A 24,453-nucleotide genomic window follows, 5' to 3' on the forward strand; every position below is an offset into this window, starting at 1 on the left:
AAAGTGTTCCACTGAACTATGTTACAGCACAAATGATCTATGGACTTTCAAAGACAGAAAGAAACATGAGTTAGGAAGTCCATAGTTTATTTTTAACCTTTTAAGCCACACATGGGGTTGCTGCATGCTGAGATGATTTGAGACCCTCTGTTTCCCAAAGTTTGTATCCACCAGTTAATGTAGAATATAGGATAGAGGGTGTGTTTTAAAAAGGCTTAGGAACTTGTTCCACTTTTTCCAGAAATGCTTTATTGAAGATTATACAATTTTATCTAGAAAATGTCTGTTCAGTGAGAGGTATACATCGGGTAAAAAATTCTGGTTCTGAAAGATTTAAAGAGCCTATGGCAATCACCATGTCCAATCTGTTTCCATCTTGCTGCATAGTCAATCTCTATCAAGGACAGAATGTATGTAATAAATATTTTTAGAATGTAAATATATAGATCATGGGTAAAAGGCCCTATTTATTTCAGGAAACTTATGAGTCATCCCATTCTACATGCCCATATGAAGTTTTGAACTGATTTGACTAGTTGGTAAAGAAATGTTTCTATAATACTTATTAAAATTATTTTCATGGTTACTGTACCTGTTGACATCCAAACGATGAAAGCTACTTTCATCACACTTAGATTGATAATACATGCTGATTTGCTCTAAACCAGAACAGATAATGCTACTGTGCTAATTTTGTTTGATATATTTTGCAGTGTGAATAACAGCAGTGTTGTTAGACTGAAAGTCTGCAGTACATAACCAAATATTTTAACTACTGCAACAACAATAATAGGAAAGGTAAAATTAACAAATGTTTCAGAATGATAAATACATTAATAGATGCTTTCTTACTGTTCAAGTAAAGTGTCAATAAAAGGGAAGGGTTCAAATTGCCATGATTAGTAGTAAACAAACTGTCTTTTCAAGTTTACTTACTTTGTATGAGTCCATTTTGGTCACCTGAAACTGGTTCTGTTAAAAATAAATTCTCCCAGCAAGAGACATGGCAAATAGCTTTCAATTTGTATTTACATTTTAAATGGTTCTATACTGCATTATATTTCTTTGAAGGCAGAAGAAAAAAAATAAGCTCTGTAGTTTTGCACTCTTTATATGAAGAAGTATTCTTTATATGAAGTAGTGTTTCCTATTCCGTCTGAATTCCATGCCTTGCAAATCAATGATGTACGATCTCAGTTCTTCACACAAACGTTCCACAAGTCCTATTCGGTCAAGTCCTTTTTATGTCTGCATCCTCACTATCTTTCCTTATTTTAATGGATTCAGAGGTTTGCTGGTTTTATCATAGTAAGACTTTTGGGACAAATGCTTCTGTAGGAGTTGAGCTTTTACTGCTTTGTTGTTTTTAGCACTTGGAACCAACAAATTCTTACTGACTGGAAGTGTGGTTCTGGTTTGTCTTGACATTAACCTCTGGGCAGGTGAACCAAGATGTTTTTCATGAGGTATGTTTCTGAGATTTAGAAAACAGTATTGTCATGTTTAGATTTTTCCAAAAGCTGTTTTGCACTTTGAACGGCAGGTTCTGCTAAGTCATTTGATTGTGGGTATTCAGGACTGCTCATAACATGAACAAAGTCCCATGCTTCAGCAAATCTTTTGAACTGCTGACTTGTAAATTGTGCATTGTTGTCAGAAATGACTTTGTGCAGACTACCATGTACAGAAAAATAATATTTCAACTTCGTAATGATAGTATTGGACATGAGATTAGGAAGTATGTCAATCTTGAACCAATTTGAGTAAGAGTCTACTAACACCAAGTAATGCTGACCATTCCATTCGAAAATGTCTGTAGCCACTGTTGACCAAGGTAGATCAGGAATCTGGCTTAGTTGAAGTGGTTGTTTTTGTTGATGCTGCTTAGTACTATTACAAACAAAACAAGATGAAAGCGCTCTCTCTCTCTCTCTCAGTGTCTTGTGACAAAGAAGGCCAAAATACTAGTTGTCTCACCTTTCTTTTGGTAGAATCAGTTTCTGGGTGGCCACAATATAATATTTTGATATACTCTTGTTGCAAGGATTTTGGAACAATCACTTTTGGACCTTTCATGATGATACCATCTTCCATTAAAGTCTAATCTCTGTAAGGAAAATACTGCTACACATCTGGTAGCAAACAAGATTGCTTTGAGTGCCATCCTTGACTGATAAAGTGGTTGAGCTTCTTGAAAATTGGATCTGAAGCTGTGTGAGTTCTAAGCTCATGAAGACATGTGGAAGAAAAATTTCTTGCATCCATAAATTCAAAATCAGGTTTCTCATTTAAATGCTGTTCAGTGTTTTTTTTCTGAATCCTCTGTATAAAGTATCATCAAAATAAAGAAGATTGCCTTTTGTGTAAACCAAGTGAATTATAATTTTGCATTTTCAAAATCATGCATTGCAGTCTCACAGGAGCAGTGTGCATAGTCTTTTTCAAAATAGTGACCAAAGACTGGTGATCAGTCTTGATTTGGATAGGTCGGCCATAAATATAATCATGCAACTTTGAATATGCAAACAATTGCCAAGAGCTCTTTCTCTATCTGAGCATACTGCATCTCAGTTTGAGTTAAGATTCTAGATGCATAGGTTACTGGTCTACCCTCTTGAAGAATGGCTGAACTAAAACCAAACTTCAAAGCATCACAAGAAAGAGTTACTGGTGTGTAAACATCATAATATCTTAGTGTGGGTAGACTGGCAATTCTCTGTTTCAGGACATCAAATGCTCTTTGCTGTTGTTCTGACCAGGACCAGGTTACATCTTTGTGTGTCAGCACTCTGAGCTGTGCTGAAAGTGCACTCAAATCTAAAATGAACTTGCCTAAATAGTTGACCTTGCCAAGAAAACATTGTAAGGAAGTGACATTATCTGGAGCTGGCATCTCAAGAATTGCAGTTTGCTTAGAAGGATCTGTTCATAAGCCTGAACTAGTAAACAAATGACCCACATAAGTAACTTCTTATAGCCTGAATTTGCATTTCTGGGGATTTAGCTTAAGACTCACTTCACAAGCACATTCCAGAATTTTCTTGAGGTTTCTATCATGTTCAACTTCACCATTGCCTCCTACAATAGTATAATCTACTATGATAGCACATGAATAGCCAAAAAAATGTGTTCCATCCCATGCTGAAAGATTTCACTGGCAGAATTTATCCCAAATGGCATTTTGAAAAATCTGTACCTTCCAAATGGTGTACTGAAAGTACTTAGTAATGGAAATTTTTGGTCAAGCAAAATTTGCCAAAATGAAATTTTTGCATCTAAGACAAAAAAAACTGTGGCATTTAACATAAGAGCAGCAACTTCTTAAACTGTATGCATTGGATGATGAGGCTGTTTTACTGCTTTGTTCAAATCTCTTGGACAAATACTTATTCTAATATCATCTGAGCTTTGATTATGAGCTACTTCCATGGAGGATATCCATTCAGTTGGTTCATCTACTGGACAAATTACACCTAGACATAGCATTCTGTCTAGCTCAGCTTTGACTCTGTTTTGCAGGGCTACTGGAAATTTCCTTGCTGGTCTAATAAATGTCGCAGTCAGGGTCTAACTTCAAGGAATACACAACTGGGAGTTTTCCTAACTTGTCTTCAAAAAGATCAGCATAGTCAGAAAAAATAGTTTGTGCAAAACTTTCATTGTGACATGTGCTTACATGGTGGACTGCTGCATTAAATGGAAGCAGTCCCATTTTCAAAACTGTCTCTGAGGCCTAATAATGACTGTGTGTGCCTTTGGATTACATAACATTGCAAGTCATAGCTGTTCCCAGCAGAGTAACATGAAAGCACTACTGAGCTTTTGCTTTGAATTTCTTCATCACCTTAAGCAACAAGCTTCGCACTGTTTGCCAGATCAAGCTACTCATCAGCACTTACTTTGGCAAACATTTCTGATTACATAACATTGCACTTTTAACCAGTATCAGCCTTGAGCTCTACAGGTCTCCCATTAATCAGAGCAGTACAAAATACTTCATTGTTTGCCCACAAATTAACTGCATTGACTGTTTCACCAAGCACAGACACACCATCAACATAAAAAGTAGGGTTGGAGCTTTTTATTTGATTAACTTGCATCTTGGAATGTTCTCTTTTAATAAAAGAATGGCCCTCTTTTGATTTACAAAGTCTTTTGAAATGATTTCACTTTTTACATATGTGGCATTACTGACCAAAAGCTAAGCACTTTTCTCTTTTGGGATCATGATTACTACCACAATTATGACAATTGACTATTAGGCTAGGTGGGGGCACATTCTTTGATTTTGCTGAGTCACCCATGTGCTTTAATGAGCATGCTCTGGATTTTACCTGAGCCACCGTGGTGTTTTCTAGAAAGGCTCTGGGATTCACTGAAGCTGCCCCACCCTTAGGCATGTATCTTTTAACCACATGCTGCATACTATCAACATTAGCACTGCAAGACACTGGAAGCATGCTTTTCTCATTTGTAAGCATATTCATGTGCTTTTCTGTAAGCTCATATATCTGACAAATCTCTATGGGCTTATTCAAAGTTAAATCACTGTCTCAAAGCAGAATCCTTCTCACTGCATCATATTTAGTACCACACACAAGCCTATCTTTTATCAACTCATCTCTTAAATCACAAAATCTGCATGTTTATGCTTTGTTTCTCAAGTCAGTTATATACGCTACAAAAGTATCACCAGCCTTTTGATCTCTTCTGTAAAATATGTGCCTTTCTATTGTAATATTCATTTGTGTGTTACACATTTCTCTAAACTTAATTTTTAAGCACTCAGAGTCTTCCTGGGTTTCAGCCAGTACCACAATATGGTGCTTTCCCTGCTCCCCTGCATACACAGCTGGGGCATGCACAAATGAATGCTATCTTTCAATAGCTTCTGAACCAGCTAAATTAAGTAGAATAAATGTCCTTGTACATGCGTCTTTATCAGAAAAAGCAGCCTGTATGAAAATATCATACTCTTGCTCAAACACTATCCAGTTTTCAGCAACATTATTATCAACTACAAGTGATGCGGGTCTGCAAAATCCTTCTGCCATGCCAACAAAATGTCTTTGTAATTATGCATGAAAAAAGGGTATATGAAAAATATTCAGCTGCACCATAAACTCTATGAAATGACTGTAGTCTCTGAAATAAATGTATTGCAATACTGCATGAACTTACAAACACTTTTCACACTTTGGATATCTCAAATAGCTTTAGTTAATACGAAAAAGAAGTACATAGCAAAATATAATGGTTGTTTTCTACTTTTTATATATTTTATGTGATTCAGAAGTTTTTCAAGAACTTTTGTGAGCATTTCAACTATTTTTATCAATATATTGTGGTTTCAAACATTTTGTTTAATTAGAACGTATTTTTGAATGGTTTTAATATTTTGTTTTATATTTATTGAGTAAATAAATTATTTAAATGAGTTTTAGTACCTGAATTTGCCTGTCTGACCTATTTGCGAGTCATTTGAGCAGGAATGATCCATTCTTGTATATTCCTTTAACTGTAACCGCATGCCTCATGGTCTTGAAGAAGAAGGTTTGCTGTGGATCCCATTCTGACACCATGTCACTTGTCTTGTGTATATTCAATAAGATGAAGAGGTTGGGTGTTTGTTTAAATAGTTTATTACATACAAACACATCAAGATAGAGAACGGTAACATTAAACGTGAACGAACTGACCAACTACTATACACATGCACTCTTACACCTCGGCTGCTCACTACAAAGTGGCATTCTTTCTTGCATGTGCTCAGCATTTATACATGCATGCCCAAACACTGGAATAACTCTTAAAGGAAGACATACACTCTAATCTACATGTGTCTAGTATTAACAACATTCTAAAAATCATGACCACAATTCCTATAGTGCTACTCAAGTATATACATACATACCCACATGTTAAAGACCAAAAATTAAAGCAAAAAAAAACTTTTCATTTAAGTAGTATATTATTTTTCAAGTTTAAATTTAAACCAGTCAACATTTGGAACAGCTTTAATGCCCTTTGGAAGCATGATGCATAAAGGTACTGTCTTTCTATTACAGAAACTTCTACTGGCTAACATGAATGTGTGAAGTAAGTTATTATGCAGGACTTGAGCAAGATTTTTTGCTTTGAGTCATTAACACATTGCTGAGATTCTTGACTTTTTCCATATCTGTTGTTGATGTACATTTAAGAGCATATATATTTTGAAGTCACTGTCAGTGCCATGCTGCAGAGGACTGTGGGTTCTGTTCCCATAACAGGTAGGTGAATTGCTTACACTGCAATATAGCATAAGGGTGGTGCTGCACTGCTGAATGTGTTGCATTTTACCTGAGATATTAAACTGAGGTACCATCAGCTTGAGCTGGTAGTAGTTCAGACAGATGGAAAGTATCCCATGGCATATATGAAAAAGAGTAGGGGTCCTTTAATTCACACTATTTACATTTTAAACATAACATATTATTTACATTATTAAAATCACATATATCTCTTATAAAATGCCCATACAATAATTACCTTGCCATTTATAATGTTTTCACAAATAATTTATAATAATAATCACCCCAACTCTTTTTTCACAGCCAAAACTTTATTTTACTTAATATTCCAGCTATACTCCATTTATTATTGAATAAAACCTCTTTTATTCCAGTATCTCATACCTTCCAAATTACTCCATACAAAACTTCATCCATATTATCAATTTCTTGCTTATCTATATCTCACAATACCAATACAAAATCATGTTCATATTTATAGCCCCCAATTTTTATAACTCCAAATGAAAACAAAAGCTTTTCCATCATTTCTTTACTCTTTTACACCCTAAAATAAAATGTTCTGTAGTCTATGTTTCTTTCCAAAATAAGCATATTATTTGTGATAATATCTTCTATAGCTTATTATCCTTGACAGGTAACTTATTTATTTTTTGATCTTCCCAAAAAGTCCTGACACTGAACCACCCTACAAAACCTCTTTTTCTTTCCTTAACAACCCTAATATCATCCCTACTTAATCCTTCCTAAACATTTACTCCATAACATCTTTTATTAATATCCTTATACTAAACTTCCTAGACATCATGTTATTTCTGTTTGCAAGACCCCCACATCCTTAGTCTATTCTGTTATTCCACAATCTCTTCTGCTTGAATGCATTTTCTCCTCTTAAATCTTCCTTCGGTTTTCTACCACTCCTTATATTTAACATTAAGTATTAAAGATACAAAAATTCAATTTTCATCCTTTACCACTTGCATCTTATATTAATTCATAGAAACTGCATACATAATTTGATAAATTAAACCAAAACCACATTCTTTATGATGCATACACAACCCCCCTTACAGGATGTAATGTGCTACCCCCTAAATAAATTGCTTGCACCACTCCTTCTGTATTATACTTGTAAACATATAGACATCATCCAAATACCTTATCTTACCTAAAACCACTAAATTGATTAAATAAACCCTTTTCTTATAAGATATCCTAAATGTTTTCTATAGCTTACCTGCACTAATGATCTTTTAGAAAATACCATTTTATTTATCATTAAATGGCATTTCCCCCAAAATAACACCTAACACACTTACGTCTATAACAACAAAATTACTACCTTCTATTTCCCATAACTCATATCCTAACTCAACTCCTACCTTATACCACCAATACAATCAAGCCCACATCTAAGTATTCTACCCATCCATCATCCTTTGCTGTAATAATAATAATTGTAATAATAATAATAATAATAATAATAATAATATCTGTATATGATAAAAAACTAGAAATACATACAATTTCATTTACTGACTGTCTTCCTTTTAATGTAAATTCAAACATTCTTGCATCTACTGCATTCATAACTAGAAAACAAAACCCAACTTACTGGACATCCATTCCCCAACCCCATGTTCATATTTAATCTTGAAACTTGCCATCCATTTACCAAAACCCTCATGCCAGCCTTACTATACACAGATTGCAACCTCTTCAAAATACTGCCTGGCAAACCATTGTCCTTCAAAATATACTATACACTTTTCTAATCTACACATTCACAAGCTTTTCTAACATCCCACACTCATATTTTAGCATCTTTACTTCTATATAAAATATCATCCATCATCTCTATTACCAACATGCATAAATGCTGACTGAATCTACCTTTAGCACCAAAACTATCCACCACCAAACTTCATCCATCATGTCATCAAACCTATCTTGTAATATCTTCATAAAAAACTTATAATCCATATTATTTAATGTTATTGGTCATCACTTCTTGAGATCATTCATTTCACCTATTTTTCTAAATTAATTTAATAGACCCTTCACAAATATCATCACTTACAATGCTCTCCTTAATCCTTCATTAAACATATGAACTAATAAACTTTTCTGTTTTTCCTTTACTTTTTTATAAACCTCATAAATCATATCGTCCAAGCCTGCTACTGAATCAGCATTAGCTTTATTCGATATCTTATTCAACTCATCCAAATTAACATCTTTCATTAAACTATTACTAGATATGCCTGAAAAAGTCTTAGCATCCCAGATTATGTTTTATCCTGCTACCTGTCTTATAAATATCTTTAAATTATAATTCTACATTCAATAATACATATTTTGATTTGTCCCAGTATTCCCTTTACCATTTTTATCTCATTCATAATATCAATTCACTATTAGTCCATTCATACAAAAAGAAGAAACCTCATATTTTTTATCCTTCTACCAATACTTCTACCTATATAACAACCTTTCAATTTTTTATATTAAAAAAAGTTCATACCTAAAATACTTTTCAAATTTCTCTCAGCAAATCAACAACTCATTAACTTTATTCTCATAATTCAGTAATTCACATTACCTTGTTTTCTTTTATCCATTTCCAGTTCCAAAAAAACTTTTTATATTTCCCCATTAACACTATCCACCATGCAGACCATAAACCAGAAAACTTCTACAATTGTTTCATGATCACTCCATAATTATTAATCTCCCCTTCTAAAACATTATCAATACCTTTCCTTGATAATCTTTTAATACTTACCCATCAAGTATTACTTCATTGCTTTCACCACATTCAATCTAAATATATCTGTGATTGGAAATCCCATTAGTAACATCACCATCTAAATTCTCTGAATTAGATAACACGACAAATCAAGTTCTGTATCCAATACACTTCTTTTGTAGATCCACCCCTCTGTATTCTACATTTGTAATCTCCACATTTCACGATTTCTTTTGATTTCTTAATATCCACTCCTTTTTTTCTTTTTATACATCTTTAACTCTCAATTAACTCCCATTACAATTGTTTTTATTAATATATGTCAACAACTCAAACAAAATTTCCCTTTCTTTCATTGAAGTAAAGGCATAAATATCTATCACACTAGAAACATCTTCACCTTTTCTAAAGTCTACCACAGTACCTCTTCCAGCCTTAACAATGCAAATGTCTAATATTTTAATATCCCTTCCAAACACCACAACTCCTATCCTTATTTAACTCTAACTCTACACCAGCTCACATAATCAAACACATATCCACACCTGACTATCTCTCTCTCTCTCTCTCGCTCTTTCAAAATTTCATATAAATACTCCATTCCAACAATGCTTTGACCTGAGCTCTACCATTTTCTAAAATATATATTGCATACTCCAAACCTACTACCTCTGCCTCATATGTGTATACCATTGTAAGACTGCAGTTTCTTTCCTTTATTGAATAAACTATTGACATTAAGAGACACAAATCTGAAAGTATTCCTTACTATTCTTTTTAATCTTTGGTGAATTTTTTTAAACATTTCTTTTCCTTGCCCTTACCTTAACACCTATTAAATTTCTTTTCCTATCTTACATTATATTCCCTTCACAAACATCTGACTTCTCACTTTCAGTTTCTTTTTTCTCATTTTCAACATGCTCTGTACAGTTATCTTAATCTTCATGAAATAAAACATTTTGTCTCCACTTTCTTTACTTACCCTTTCATCTTCCTCATTAATAACATTTTTTACCATTTACCCTTATTACTTCATTACTTTCAGAAACTAAAACTCTTTCATCATAATCCCTTTCAGTTCTTCATTACTCTTGTTACAATCAAACCAAAGATGCCCTTCATTTTTTACAAATTATGCATTCTTTTTACACTTATCCATCATATGACCTTTTTCCCTCATTGAGTGTATCTAATTTTTAAACATTCATTTATCAAATGATTACAATCTCCTCAAAAAAACAAGCTTTTGGCTGCTGCATATACCTAATTGTTCCCTTACTACCATCAGAATGTATAACACTTGGCAAATGTTTATTACTTCTTTTCATATAGTAGAATAACACCCATTTCCCACAACTATTCCAAATTGCCCTTATATATTTGATTTTCACAATAGCAAAAACAGAATGAAACAGTAATGAAAAATAATTTCTAACATCTTTTGATGTGATTTCATCAGTCTGGAATAAACATATCCTATTTTTAAATGAGCCCCTTGCCTAGAACAAATAAATTATTTGTATAACAGTCTTTCTTAGCTTCAAAGTGGGACAAAACATTTATTCATTAACTCTTCAGTCTGAAATGTTATGTCGCAAAAAAAAATTCTTTACACAGATAAATCAAAGAGCTAATATCCTTTGTTTCAACCCCCAGTAGCAGCATTAAATTGTCCCATACAAACATCTATCAAAGTATCTTCTTCATCCAAAAATCATTTTTTTTTCTTTTTAACAAAATTTATAATACCTTTTTTCATTTCTACTACATTCTGTAATATTTTCTCCAGGAAACAGAACACAAACTAAATGTTAAAACAATTTAACATTGGTCATTTTGTAAAAAAAAATCTTTCTATATAATACCATATATGTGACACATCCCTCCAATCAGACACCATTGTAGGACTCATGGGCCTCTTGCTCATAACTTTTTTCTATTTGACCTTTATTTCTCCATAGAATCTCAGGAGTCTTTCTTTCTAGCTCAGCTAATTTTCCAAACTATCTCCTCTCCATCCACTGAAGTCTTAATAGTCATTTTCTCATGTTTTATCTGATCCCTTAATGAATATAATGCATTTTGTCATGTTGTCAGAATATATCAATCAGCTTGGAAGAGGTTCTTAATTAAAAGAGTAATGGCCACAACATCCTCCATTATCTGGACAGACTGGCTGCACTCTCACTGTACTTGATCTCTTATAAACTGATCTATGGTACTCTGTGTCTAGCCTTTATAAATAAGAAATTCTTGGTGTTCCCTGTCCTCTTGTTCCTTCACAGAACAAATGGTTAATTAATTATCCAATTAAAGGGGTTAAACATTCCCCAGTAGAATAACTGGCATAATAGACTGATATCTAACAGTTCCTCAACTTGTATAACATGTTTTCACTACATGTCAAGTAGAGTAGCACCATCAGCACCTTCAAGGTAAACATAAGTAACTTGGACGGTCCCATATTCTCCCCGGTCTATATTAGTTTTACCTTATGGAAGGCTGAAAGAAATTTTAAGATGTGGTTTATTGGCTAGGTTTGTAATGAGCTGTAGAATGATTGACTAGTACTTACCCAAAGGAATTGTTAGAGTGGGAAGAAGAGGCAGCCAACCTGGGTGCAAATGGTTAAGAGGGCATGATTGGCAGATGCCAACTGATTGGTAGTACAGTATCAGCATAGAGAAATCAGTGCTGATACTGATTTGTGATCAGGGCTGAAGCACTTCATCTTCATGTCTGTGGCATAAGCTGTAGCAAGCTGCTTACTACATTTCTAGTAAATGGTTTGGTACAGTTTTCAAAGCTCTCAAGAATGAAAGAAATTTTATCTTTGGTTCATGAGTACTAAAGGACCTGTTTTCACTAAACTGGGGAACAGAGTAGCTAGCTAGTACTTATCTATATACTTATGAACTAAGAAAGAGTAAGCAAATGCAGACTCAAGTACTGACAGAAAAGGGACTGTTGTAGAAAAGAAATCAAATCATCCATGTATTTAAGCTTTGCATACAAAGTGAAGCATTTTATTCTAAAGCTCATACATAGTCCTAGCCAAAAACAATTATCAGTTAAAGAGGGAAAATGGAGAATATAAAGGTATTCCTAATGCCAGAAGTATAAAATATAAGCATGAAAGGGCCTATAAATATTTGAACAACAAAAAGCAGAAGCAAAATCATGGTCACTGGTTAATTTTGCACTGATTCAACTGGAGATGGCAGTTAAGTTAAATTAGAAGTGGCAGAGTAATGTAAATAGCTACAGGATGCAAAAAGAACTTGGAAGAGGAAAATGCAGAGTGAGGGAAATAGCTATAAGAAGGAAAAGGAACTTGGAAGAGGAAATAATTAATGCAGGGTTCAAACATGAAATTGCAGTGCCCCCTATTAGAGAATGATAAACATAGTATAGGTAAAGATAAAGGAACAGGGATTGTTAAATGAAAGACCAGCTCTAATAGTACTTTTAGTTGAGTCAAGAACATAAGCGGCTGTTAAAAAAGGGTTAATTATTAGGGTATGTAATATATTGCATAGTATCTATAAGAATAAATCAGATGAGATTTGAAAAGATTGGGAAGAGAGAATGGAAGGGACAATGGAAGGTCATCTGTACAGCTCCAGGTATGCAGCAAAGTCCAGATGGTTTAGGATTTTTGTTTAAAAGTGTTTGCACATGTATTGTTATACTTTAAGTAGAGCTCAGATAATTTTTCCTTGAGCATTTAGCAAATTAGAGGTAATTGGAAACATGTTTTTGGAGAATGCAACGCAGCAGATTTTTAAAACTCCCCATGGAATACTTTGTCAGAAATGTTGGGGGAGCAAATGGCTGTAACTAAGGAACTGATTCTTCTGAAATGGGATATGCAATCTGAATCAATAAGACATAGTAAGGCCTTACAAACCTTAATGCTATTGGCTGCAAAAAATATATAAAATGGAAATTTAAATCAGCTGTAACTGAAGTAACAGATTTTGTAAAGGAGCTAGAAGAACTAGAGATATGGGAAGGATTAAATTACATAGAAGCAAATGCAATTTGTGGGAACAATCCATGCAGGGGAGTGTTCTAGACCTCTGGAGGAAAAGTGAAATTTAAGGGAAGGTGGGAATTGAGTACTGCATTTTATAGCCCATTGTTTTCAATCTCTGGTGAATATTTTAACCTGTCAGAGGGATAAGCAAGGTTGTGAAAGGTGTGCATTTATTATTTACATAACACAAATCTCACTATATTAATAAATTCTCTACTTACATAGTCTATTTCCTACATTCTGTAGATGTCGCCTTTTTCTGCATTATCAGTCTAGTTTCCTCTCTCTCTCTCTCTCTCTCTCTCTCTCTCACACTCTCTCTCATGATGTATAACCCTTGTACCTTTTTTCTTCCTTTACAGTGGCAGCTGACCTAATAACTTACTGACAAAGTACTGTATTCCCTCCATTTTCAAGTCAATCATAAAAAGAATTAAGGACTGAAAACTAAAAAGACATTGAACCAACTGGTTTTGAAATCTGAAGACTATCTTTAGAAGTAACTGGTGTATGTCCCTGAATCAGTGTTCACAGTTTATTTCATGCTTGATTTACAACTGCCTGTTAAGCAAACACAACTGGAATGAGATGTCCTATGCCTAGACACCCTGCTCAAAAATTTCTGCCTGCTTCCCATTGCTATTTTCCTATGTGCTTCAAAACATACAATCTAAAAAGTTTCTCTCTCTTATTAGTACAAAGACTACTGAAAACATCCCTACCTCAGTCAGCTATCTGCTTTTATCATAGTTTGTTTTTGGTCTACTTTTGCCTTGGTAACAGGAAATCCCACTCTGTTCATCCTTACTACACTCAGGCTCACTCAAGTTTCCTACCCTACTCCCAATTCAAACTCACTGTTACATCATCTAAACCTATACTATTCAATATCCACATTCCAATTCATGCCTTGAAGCACATAGTATTCTTCTATCCAATCCTATTACGTAGCCCTCCCTCACAAGCCAGTCACCCAATCAGCACTGGCATACCTCACTTCACTTCTCTCTACAGCAGTCATCAATGTTGCTCAGTTCAACACTGTCTCTTTCCCATTATCAGTCATTTGATATGGCTCCCTCACTCATGTATCATATGTACTTACAAGTAAAGATTCTCCCTTATTCTAATATATCCTCTTGAACTACCTCAAATAACACTATTTTACTACTGTATAAACTCTCCTTTCCCCTCACATTTCAAACCTATAACATGACCTACAATCACCCCCACTACTGATTCAACCAGCACATATATAAACTTTATACTTATAACCACAACCCTAGTATAAAAATATGTCACTTTGTTAACCTGTGTAATATCCAATATCCATTACATCTACTTCTTAAAAAACAAATACCTAAACCAATGTCTATTACACTTACAGCTGGTGCCCAAAATGAACTCAAAACTCAAACTTCTATAACAGTACCTCCATATAGCTGCTTCCCAAAGGCTAAGGGGAGATGTCTACTCCAACCTAGGTCCAGCTATTTACACATACAAATATCAATACACTACACTACTTCCCAGTATCAACACACATTTACTCATTCTGAGTCATCAGACTGCACAGATCTTCTTTTCTCTAGCACAAATCTTAGAAGTTTACCCAAAAAGATATGTGAATTCCATGCCTGGATAGCGCTCCACTCCCCCTGACATAGTTGTAGTTATAGAAATTTGGCTAACATAAAATATAAAGATGAGAAAATCACACCCCTAGATATAGTATCGTTACAGCTGATAGAAAAACAATGTTGGAGAAGTAGCTATTCATTTAAATGTAATCTAATACTATTAAAAGCCTCTATAAACTTGCCTCAGATTAACAATTCAGAAATCCTGGTCTACTAGCTTAAACGGAATAACTATAAATCTATATACATTTATGGAACCTATATCCCTCCTGATAATAATATCAACACTATTAAGGAACTCTTCAGCTGCATGTGTACTAACATATCCCAAGAATCAATGATACTTAGAGGCCTAAATAATTATTAGCTTCAGCTAAGCTCAGACAAGTTCTGTGTGGGCTAACCCAAGTCATCAAACCACCAACTAGATTTGATAAATCATCCACCAGATAATCTCTCATTGATCAGATCTTTACCTCCTCTACACAACACATAATAAATGCAGTTACCTTATCATATTTTCTCAGTGATCATCCTCCCAACTTCCTAAATAGTAACACTAATGAAAACACTGCTATAACCAAGTAAGAAACTTGAAGTACTTCCACCAAGATATACTCCATAAATAACTAAAGGCACGCAACGGAATCATGTAAATATCCTGCCACTAAATAAGGTTATATCCAAATTCAATAGAATTGTTCTAAATGTCTTAAATGAACTAGCCTCACTTAGCACAAAAGGCATTACAAGTAACAGAAAAAAAGTCCTCAACTCTGGATGAAGTAACCAGTGATAATAAAGAAGAAGCAATAAGTAAAATAAAATAAAACTCGCTGGATACACATGGCACAACTATTTAGAAAAAAATGTGAGCGCTTTCGCAGAGTCCTCTCTGCTTCATCAGACAAATTGTAGCAGTTAAAACTTCATTTAAATAGTGATGCATCATGGTGTCAACCAATCAATTCCATGTTAAAATTAATACACCAAATAATAATACTTAAGGTATAAAAAAAAAAAAAAAAAAAATATATATATATATATATATATATATATATATATATATATATATAAAAACACATATAAAAACACATAGAGGCTGCATAGAATGTGGGGTACATTTCCAAAATTTCTTAGTTACAATATTAAAAGCTATATAAAAAAGCATAAAAAATACTAAATAACTAGAGTTCTTTCACACTCAATAGGATATCCCAGTTGTTTCTGACTATGTCACAAACTATATTAATGGTACTCGCAAAGTTCAGTGGTACTCGCAGCATATTATTCTCTACCTTTCTTGCTGTGCCTGAAGTTATTATAGTGTTCACATTTTCCATGGGTAAAACATTTGCATGTTTTCTTCTAGCATTATAATAAGGTTGGCATACTATAATAACTTTGAGTATGAAAGAACTCGATGGAATAATAGGAGAAACACCATCCTTTTCCTTTAAAAATAATAAGTCCCTTAAAAGACAATTATGCTACAAAAAAATAGATGAGCCAAAGTATGTAAAGTCTGCTAGGATGGGCATGTTTGCCTGCAGGAGATGCACAGCATGCCCATTCATTTTTGGTGGGGGACAGTATAAACACCCTATTAGAGGTTTCTCCATTGATACACACTTCTATGCTGACTGTCACACTGCACATATAGTATACTTTAGTTTCTGCATGAAGTGTCCTGCCTGTTATATAGGTAAAATGAATTGATTATTGAAGGACAGAATTTTTAGAACATACGAGAGATATTAGAAACCAAAAAGAAAGCAATGCATTAGCAATGCATTTCATGCAAGAAGGGAACACACACACTTTTAACTTCCTGGTTCTCCATATTGTCCATAAAAATAAAAGAGGTGGAAATATTACTAACAATACTGAAGCTTTGGAGCAAGAATGGATTATTAAGTTCCAAGCAGACAGACCACCTGGCCTAAACTCCAAGGTTTCTTTAAAACCATTTCTTAGAAACTTGAAGCACTGATGCTCTAGTTATTTTTTATGCTTTTTATAAAGCTTTTAATATTGTAACTAGGAAATTTTAGAAATGTACCCAACATTCTATACAGCCTCTATGTGTTTTTTATATGTGTTTTTATATATATTTATATATATATATATATATATATATATATATATATATATATATATATATATAATTTTTTGTTTTTATAACTTAAGTATTATTATTTGGTGTATTGATTTTATCATGGAATTGATTGGTTGACACCATGATGCATCACTATTTAAATGAAGTTTTAACTGCTACAATTTGTCTGATGAAGCAGAGATGACTCTGTGAAAGCGCTCACATTTTTTTCTAAATAAAGAGTTATGTGCCGTGTATCCAGCGAGTTTTATTTTACTTATGGCATTACAAGTAAACTAAGGAAACAAAACAAACTATGCATCAAAGAGAAGAGGCCAGGAGAAAGTGGATATATTATAAATCCCAAGCAAATCTACAAAAGAGATCCAGTGGAGAACTCCCAAAAAGTGCCCTCTACCAAACCCAAAGCTTTCTGTGCATTCATTACTAAACTCATTAATCTAGGTCACATCCAATAGCCAGCACCCTCATTTACCGCTAACACTGGGAGCATAGCCAATCAATTCAACACCCCTTTTATTCACTCAATAGCCACTTTAATTAATCAAAACTCACCTAGTCCCCTGCCTCTGTCCTCAACCTCCCACAGTTTCTCAAACTTTTACACTTTAACCAGTTCACACATCTTACATAAAAAGGCTCCTTTTAAAACTAAAATCAATCACGATAGCCCGAGAAAATATACCTGGAGAATATACTAAACTCTCTGCCAATGCTCTAGCCTATCCCATTTAAATAGTAATTAACATGTCTGTCAGCAAATCCTATGATCATATTCTGTGGAAAAAATCCTACATTATTCCCACACTCAAAGGAGGATTATCCAAAGATATTACTAATTTCTGGCCAATTGCTATTCTTTTACCTCAATCAAAAATTCCTGAAAGGTCCATTCAGTTTTAACTACTACATTGTATCACAGAAAATAAATTATTTTCCAACTTACAACATGGCTTTAAATCGAATCATAACACCTATATCGCACTTCTTAATTTCCTGTATACTGTAACTATACACAGAAACTCAGGAAACCCTGTATATGCACTTTTCTTAGACCTATCAAAAGCCTTTGATATGATATCTCATTATAAGCTACTACAGAAACTAGCCTTTCTACAAGTTTCTGTCCCACCACTGAAATGGTTCCAAAATTCCCTATCAGATGCCAGGCAATTAAATGGGAAGATATCCTCTCAGCCTTTCTGCCTGTATCTGTTGGCATACCTCAAAGGTTTATCCTAGGTTCTATACTCTTTAATATCATTATGAACCACTTCCATTTGGCAAATAAGCATGTTTCCATGTTTCAGTATACAAATGACTCATCTTTGATCTGTTCTACCAAAACCTATCACACTTCCAAAAAATTACCCAAGTCTTTCACACTCATAGAAAAGTGTCTCACAAATTCCTAGTAAATACCAAAAAATCTAAATAAATTCTATTCACACCTAAACAAATGGCAGCACAACATATTCTTTTCCATATAGCATTATGTGATAATACCCAAACTGTGCAAGTAAGTCATGCCAAATATTAGGCACAACCACAGATGAACACCAGAAATGTGATCAGCATATAAAACAGGTAAAACAGGTAAAAAAAATCTTATCAAACATGGGCTCCCTATATAGGATCAAACCTTACCTAACAGACAGTGGTAGAAAGTATATACTCCTAACTTATCTCTTACTTACACTACTACACATTAGTCCAATTTTCACAAGCTCATAAACCATACAGTTAGAAAAACTCAATCAATGCTATAATAAAGTGGCTAAATTCATCATCAACATGCCAAATAGGTCCAATCACTGCCTTGCACTAAAAGTGCAACAGATGGGAACTTCCAGACTACCTGGCCTACACCCAAATTAATTCAGTCCAATCAATCATTGCCAAGCCATATAACTGACCATCCCTAAATTACACTATCCCCCTTTATAAAACTAGTGGATTACTCTACCCTACAAACAAACTTCAGTTACTTGTTAACAAATCTAATAATTCTGATTCATTTATTCTAAGGTCACCAACAGAATGGCATTCCCTTCCTATTTCTGTCAGACAGTCTGATAAGTTAAACTCCTAAAAAACATAGCTGAAAAAGCATGTACTTGATTCCTGGGTGTGTTCCTGTACCACCCCAGGTTAACATCATAATACAACACAACACAACTAAGTCATTTTGTCTCACAGCAATCCATTCCTTATTAGTCCAACTATCCTACATACTAGCCAAACTTTTCTGTGGTCTCTCCCTCACATACAGATATAATTACGCCTTACCCTCTAGCATGTTTCTCCTTAAATCAACCTTCATTGTTTTACCATCTATGCAGATCCTAAATCAAAGTGAGACAAACTAAAGCTTCAAGATTTTTACTGCAGTATGCCTTACCACCACTTTTACACTGCCCAATTCACTCCCTTTTTACTGCAATATGCCTTACCTCCACTTTTACACTCCCCAATTCACTCCCTCTTCTCTTTCTGTTATAGTCGGTTTAAATATTTTTCACATGGTGCTCTATCTACCTCAGACTTAACCTATTTCAGATAAACTCATGCTTATTGCCTCAACCACAATTATAGCCCAAATGTACTCTAAAGCTATTATCAAATGCTCTATAACATTCTTGAATGGTGTTGCACTCTTATAATTGTACGAATATTGTTGATATTTTTACTTGACTATAGTAATGACATTAACTGTAGTTTGTCTATATAAATAAGAATGTGTGCACTATATCTGATATTATAAAGGAGCCTTTCTCCCAGGCTTCTGCTGCAAATGGGCTTGTCCAGTCAGAATTTTCTGGTAACGAAATGCAGGAAATAAATACATTTATGTAACAGCGGAGTGAATGAAAATTGATAAAATGTATACTACATGAAAATAGCAAAAGGAATATTATTATTTTGTTCTCTTATTGTATGTGCACCTATGTCACCTTTTAATGTTAAAAAAATGGAATTATTGTGGGGTAGATATGGAATGTGGCAGAAGTAATGGGTCTGGGAGAAAGATAACCTAGAGGTGCAAAACAGAGACAACATTGAAGACATTCCATCAAAGAACACATTCAGAGAAGTAGAAAGCAGGATTCAAGCCACAGAAAGCATGCAATCTATGGGTTGATGTTGATGCTTTCAGGCATGGCATGTGTCTACATGTGGTAAGATACAGAAGTGGAGCATGTAATGAAATAAACCTTACCCTGCAACTAAACTGGAAAGTGCTACAAACCACAGGATGGTGTACAAGAAACTCTGTGCTAGGACAGAAAACTACCAGCCCTCTACGACTTCAGTGAGATTCTGAAGGGTATTGTTAAGGCACAAACTAAGTGCCTTTGAGAATTGTTAGTTAACTTTTATTTTAAAAGATGTTTTTGAAATCACCATTTTAAATGTTGCTGTACCTTTTTTAATTTATCTTCTACTCAACATCCCATTTCCTTTTCTACCAACTGTTTGTCTTATGCTTTGTAGTAAAATACAAAAGTCATACATAACATCTTTTTTCATGTGATTAGATTCCAATACTTGTTGGATATGCCCAGAAGATTATTGGTCCAATCCTGCCAGAAATCAGTGTCTTCAAAGATCCGTGGAATATCTATCCTTTGAAGAACCCCTGGGTAGCACTTTGGCATCTCTATCGATTATCTGCACACTGATTCCTGTGATGGTGTTAACCATCTTTATGAGACACAGAGACACTCCAGTTGTAAAGGCCAACAACCGGAACATCAGTTATCTTCTACTGTTTGCACTGTCTCTCTGTTTCCTTTGTTCTTTGATTTTCATAGGTCACCCAGTGAGAGTTACATGCCTGCTGCGACAAACTACCTTTGGTATAGTCTTTTCTCTCTGCATATCTTGTGTGTTGGCAAAAACTGTTATGGTAGTGATAGCCTTCAATGCGACAAAACCAAATAGTAACTTAAAAAAATGGGTCGGACCTGTTCTGCCAAACAGTATTGTATTTATATGCACCATGTTTCAGGTTATTCTGTGTATATGCTGGCTAACTATTTCTCCTCCCTTCCCAGTAAAGAACAGAAATGTACAACATGATAAAATTATTATTGAATGTGATGAGGGATCTGGTATTGCCTTTTGGTTTTTGCTGGGGTACATGGGGCTTTTAGCCAGTGTCAGTTTTGTTGTTGCATTCCTGGCTAGAAAACTACCAGATACTTTTAATGAGGCTCAGTTTATCACATTCAGCATGTTGATATTTGTAAGTGTGTGGCTTTCATTTATCCCAGCATACCTGAGCACCAAAGGAAAATACATGGTTGCAGTAGAAATCTTTGCAATCTTGTCTTCTAGTGCTGGACTGTTTTCATGTTTATTTTTACCCAAATGTTATATTATTCTGTTGAGACCTGAGATGAATACCAGAGAATATCTAATGGGAAAAGGAAATGTTAACATTAAGTAAAGCAAATAATGTAATAATGGAATCTGTGGTAATTATAAACTAATGAAACATACCATTATATTATTTATATTAATCACGTACCTCACTGAAATCAGCAAGCAGCCCCACAATAACCTTAGCATTGTTGAGCATTCCCTCTAAGGGTTGGCAGTAGACTCAGCATTAGATGTGGATGGACCATATGTGTGCAATACCATTGCCTACATACAGGGGGAGCACACCTGAATGTACACATAGGCAGTGGTGGTGCTCCCAGAATTGTCCTTTACATACACAAGAATGACTGTAAAGGCTTTATTCTTCAATAAATTATGGGTGCTATAGCTGCACACCAACAAGGTATGCTGTCCATTTTTTTTAGCAGTAACATTGCAAACATGCCTGAAGTACTACTGCCAACATGTATGTGTTAAATTGGAGGCAGATATCTTCAACGTATGGCAGAGCTATGCAGCACCACCAAAATATTTTGGATTATCACATGAAGAAGTCAAGCAGTTTGTTGCTTACTGGGAAGTCGGTATGCAGTTTATTAGCATAGAATGTTTCTGAATCTTATAACCTGCACATGGTGTAACATGCCATATTTGGAGCAGCAGTCACACTGGAGTACCTGGTATCACTTTGTTGTACTTTGCCTCAGATCAAGATAATTATTTGTAGTCGAATAGAAAAGAGTATCACATTTCAACCACTTCACCCTGACCCTTTTGGAATCTGATACTATCTGTCTTATAACCTGTACACTAAATGCAATGAAAATATTATTTATTTGTCTTTTTATTTCAGTAAATAGTTTTGGTTGCAATGTTATTTTTTATAGGTTACAACACAGACCGTTGCTGCCTCTTCATGTCATGGTTAATTGCAGGGTACTTGTATCACTAGGTATAACGAATTGGGTGAATAAGCAGAAAACAACACAACATTCTGACTTCACTGGGAAATAAGGATCTATTTAGACATAGCTTGACCAACTGTTTAATTGTTGGGATGGGCTGGAAAGCAGAATCCTAGCTGCCAGATGGAGACGTTCATTAAATAGTATTCATTCAGAAAACTTTGGTTTGTCTCCTGAAACATCATTGTAGTTAATGGAGAAAATCCCACCACTGGAATCACATATAGCATACACATGGTAAATGGGGGAAAGGATGATAATATTATACATGCATAAAATGTAAAAAAAGAGAAGCCAATACAACATTAATGTGTACCAGTGTTCAAAATCTTTCAAAATGTATTTAAACTATTAGAAATCATGAGATAACTTATTATGTTGCTTCTTGTATTCCCCTCAACAAACATCGTCTTGTTTCTTCCAGTAGGACTATTTGCCTTTTTCTCCTAAAACTATGATGAGAATAAAAGCAGAGCTGTCGGCAGTTCACTCCTTATCATGCAGAGGCCAAAGTAAAATTAAACGTACCAGTTTAACTGAAAATAAGCCTTGTAAGAATGAGAATAGCAGTGTAGGATAATAAGGTCTTGCTACCAGGCAGAACTGTTAAGAACAAACACTTTCCCCTAGATTTAATAAAATCCATGCAGGTATAGTGTAAAGCCTACATGGAATGTTACCATGTCCATATACAGGGTTCACTCTCGGCAGCATGCCATGCATATTAATCATGGTGAGTTGCCGAGGGAGAGCAGTGGAATATGGTTATTGAATCGGTGTAAGGGGTGTAATGCAAACGGTGTCTGCAGTTGAACAAGACACTCCCAGCACTGTTTAATAGTAGTAGTCCCAATGTTATTTTCATTTATTTTTTGTATTTTTTCTTTTTTTTTTTAAAAAAAGCATGTTTATATGGCGCAGCGCAGACTGCATCAATACTAAGCAGTGCTGAGACAGCAGATATCTAAAAATAGAAACCAAATGTATTTAATTATTTATGTTAAGGTTAAGTTTAAGAGTAGCTGAGTGGGTTTGCATGGTGCAGAGTGGTGCTCAGCACTGCGTAAAGGTTGCTTAGAGGTATATGTAAAGGTATAGCAAAATTCCACATATAATACAAAAGGAGAGAAAAGAATTGCCTGACGTACAGCATAAATAGTTAAATTGTGTATGAGAATGTGTTTTAATATTCAGCTGAAACACAAATCATTTTGTTTGCTTATAAATGAAATAGGTTTTTCCACTAGATGGAGCTCTAACACTGATAATAAATACACTTAATGTGGCCATTATATTTTAAAGAATTTTAAGAGGTTATTACACCTAAAAATAACTGATTTTAAGTACCCATGTATGGATATTAATGCTGTAATTTGTACACTAAAAATGTTAATGACTAGGTTATGAGTACAGTCATTCCTAGTTGTATGAAACAACATATTGCACTAGATGAGTCAGCTAGACTTGGTTTTAAAGTTCTTCGGGTATGAGATAATTAAAGGATTGATTTTACTGGGTAAGGGGACATTTAGGTATATATAAGGAAGAAATTATTGTGTGTTTATGGCATCTAATGAAATCTTACTTAGAAACGAAAATGTGGTGTACAAGTTCAGCGTTTATGACAGTACATGTTTTTATTTTGGCATTAATAAATAGACATGAAGTGTTCACTGCTGGCCAGTTGGGGTGTTTTCTCCTACCTGTTGCCTTTGTTTTGGCCTGTTTGTGGTTTATGTTGGGTAATTTTGTTTCTCCTTTGGTATTATTTGTTGGAGTTTGGAGTTCAGAGATATGGAAGGAGAAACACAGGTATCTAGTACTGAATTAACTAGATACAAGGATGTGGGAGAATCTCAGAAACTGATAAGCCAGCTCACACAATTGTTCGACCTCCTCACTCCTATTAGCCAATTCATGACCAGAATTTTGGCTTTTGCACTCCCCTGCAGACCCAGGAAGTAATGACTGGAAATCAATGTTACACGGGAGAACACCATCACGGACACAGAGACAACTCGAATTCAGATAATTTTCCTTTGCAAAATACAGAGTTTGACTTCCAGCAAATGTCTAGCATTTCTGGGAGTGAAACTGCAGATGAACCGTCTACGAGTTGGCAACAAGGGGATATTGAAATCAAAGTACAGAGCAAAAGAGGTGACTGTTCACATAATAGAACACAAAATGTAGAACTTAGTGACTGGTTGCTCAAAGGTTTGTCATACAATTTTAAACAAAGTAACAATGAGAGAG

General features: G+C 34.5%; 1 protein-coding gene across 1 annotated transcript in view; it reads left to right on the plus strand.

Moving 5' to 3' along the window:
• LOC122790549 (extracellular calcium-sensing receptor-like) overlaps positions 1–22,235 on the plus strand; it is a 319,135-nt gene extending 296,900 nt beyond the window's left edge. Inside the window, exon 6 of the mRNA XM_044058097.1 lies at positions 20,383–22,235. Coding sequence (XP_043914032.1) covers positions 20,383–21,296 — 914 coding nt within the window. The 3' untranslated portion in view covers positions 21,297–22,235. The remainder of the gene's footprint in view (positions 1–20,382) is intronic.
• The last annotated feature ends 2,218 nt before the right edge of the window (positions 22,236–24,453 follow it).

Source organism: Protopterus annectens, chromosome 16.part0, assembly GCF_019279795.1.
Source record: "Protopterus annectens isolate FY-2018-M chromosome 16.part0, PAN1.0, whole genome shotgun sequence".
Classification (NCBI taxonomy): Eukaryota; Metazoa; Chordata; order Ceratodontiformes; family Protopteridae; genus Protopterus; species Protopterus annectens.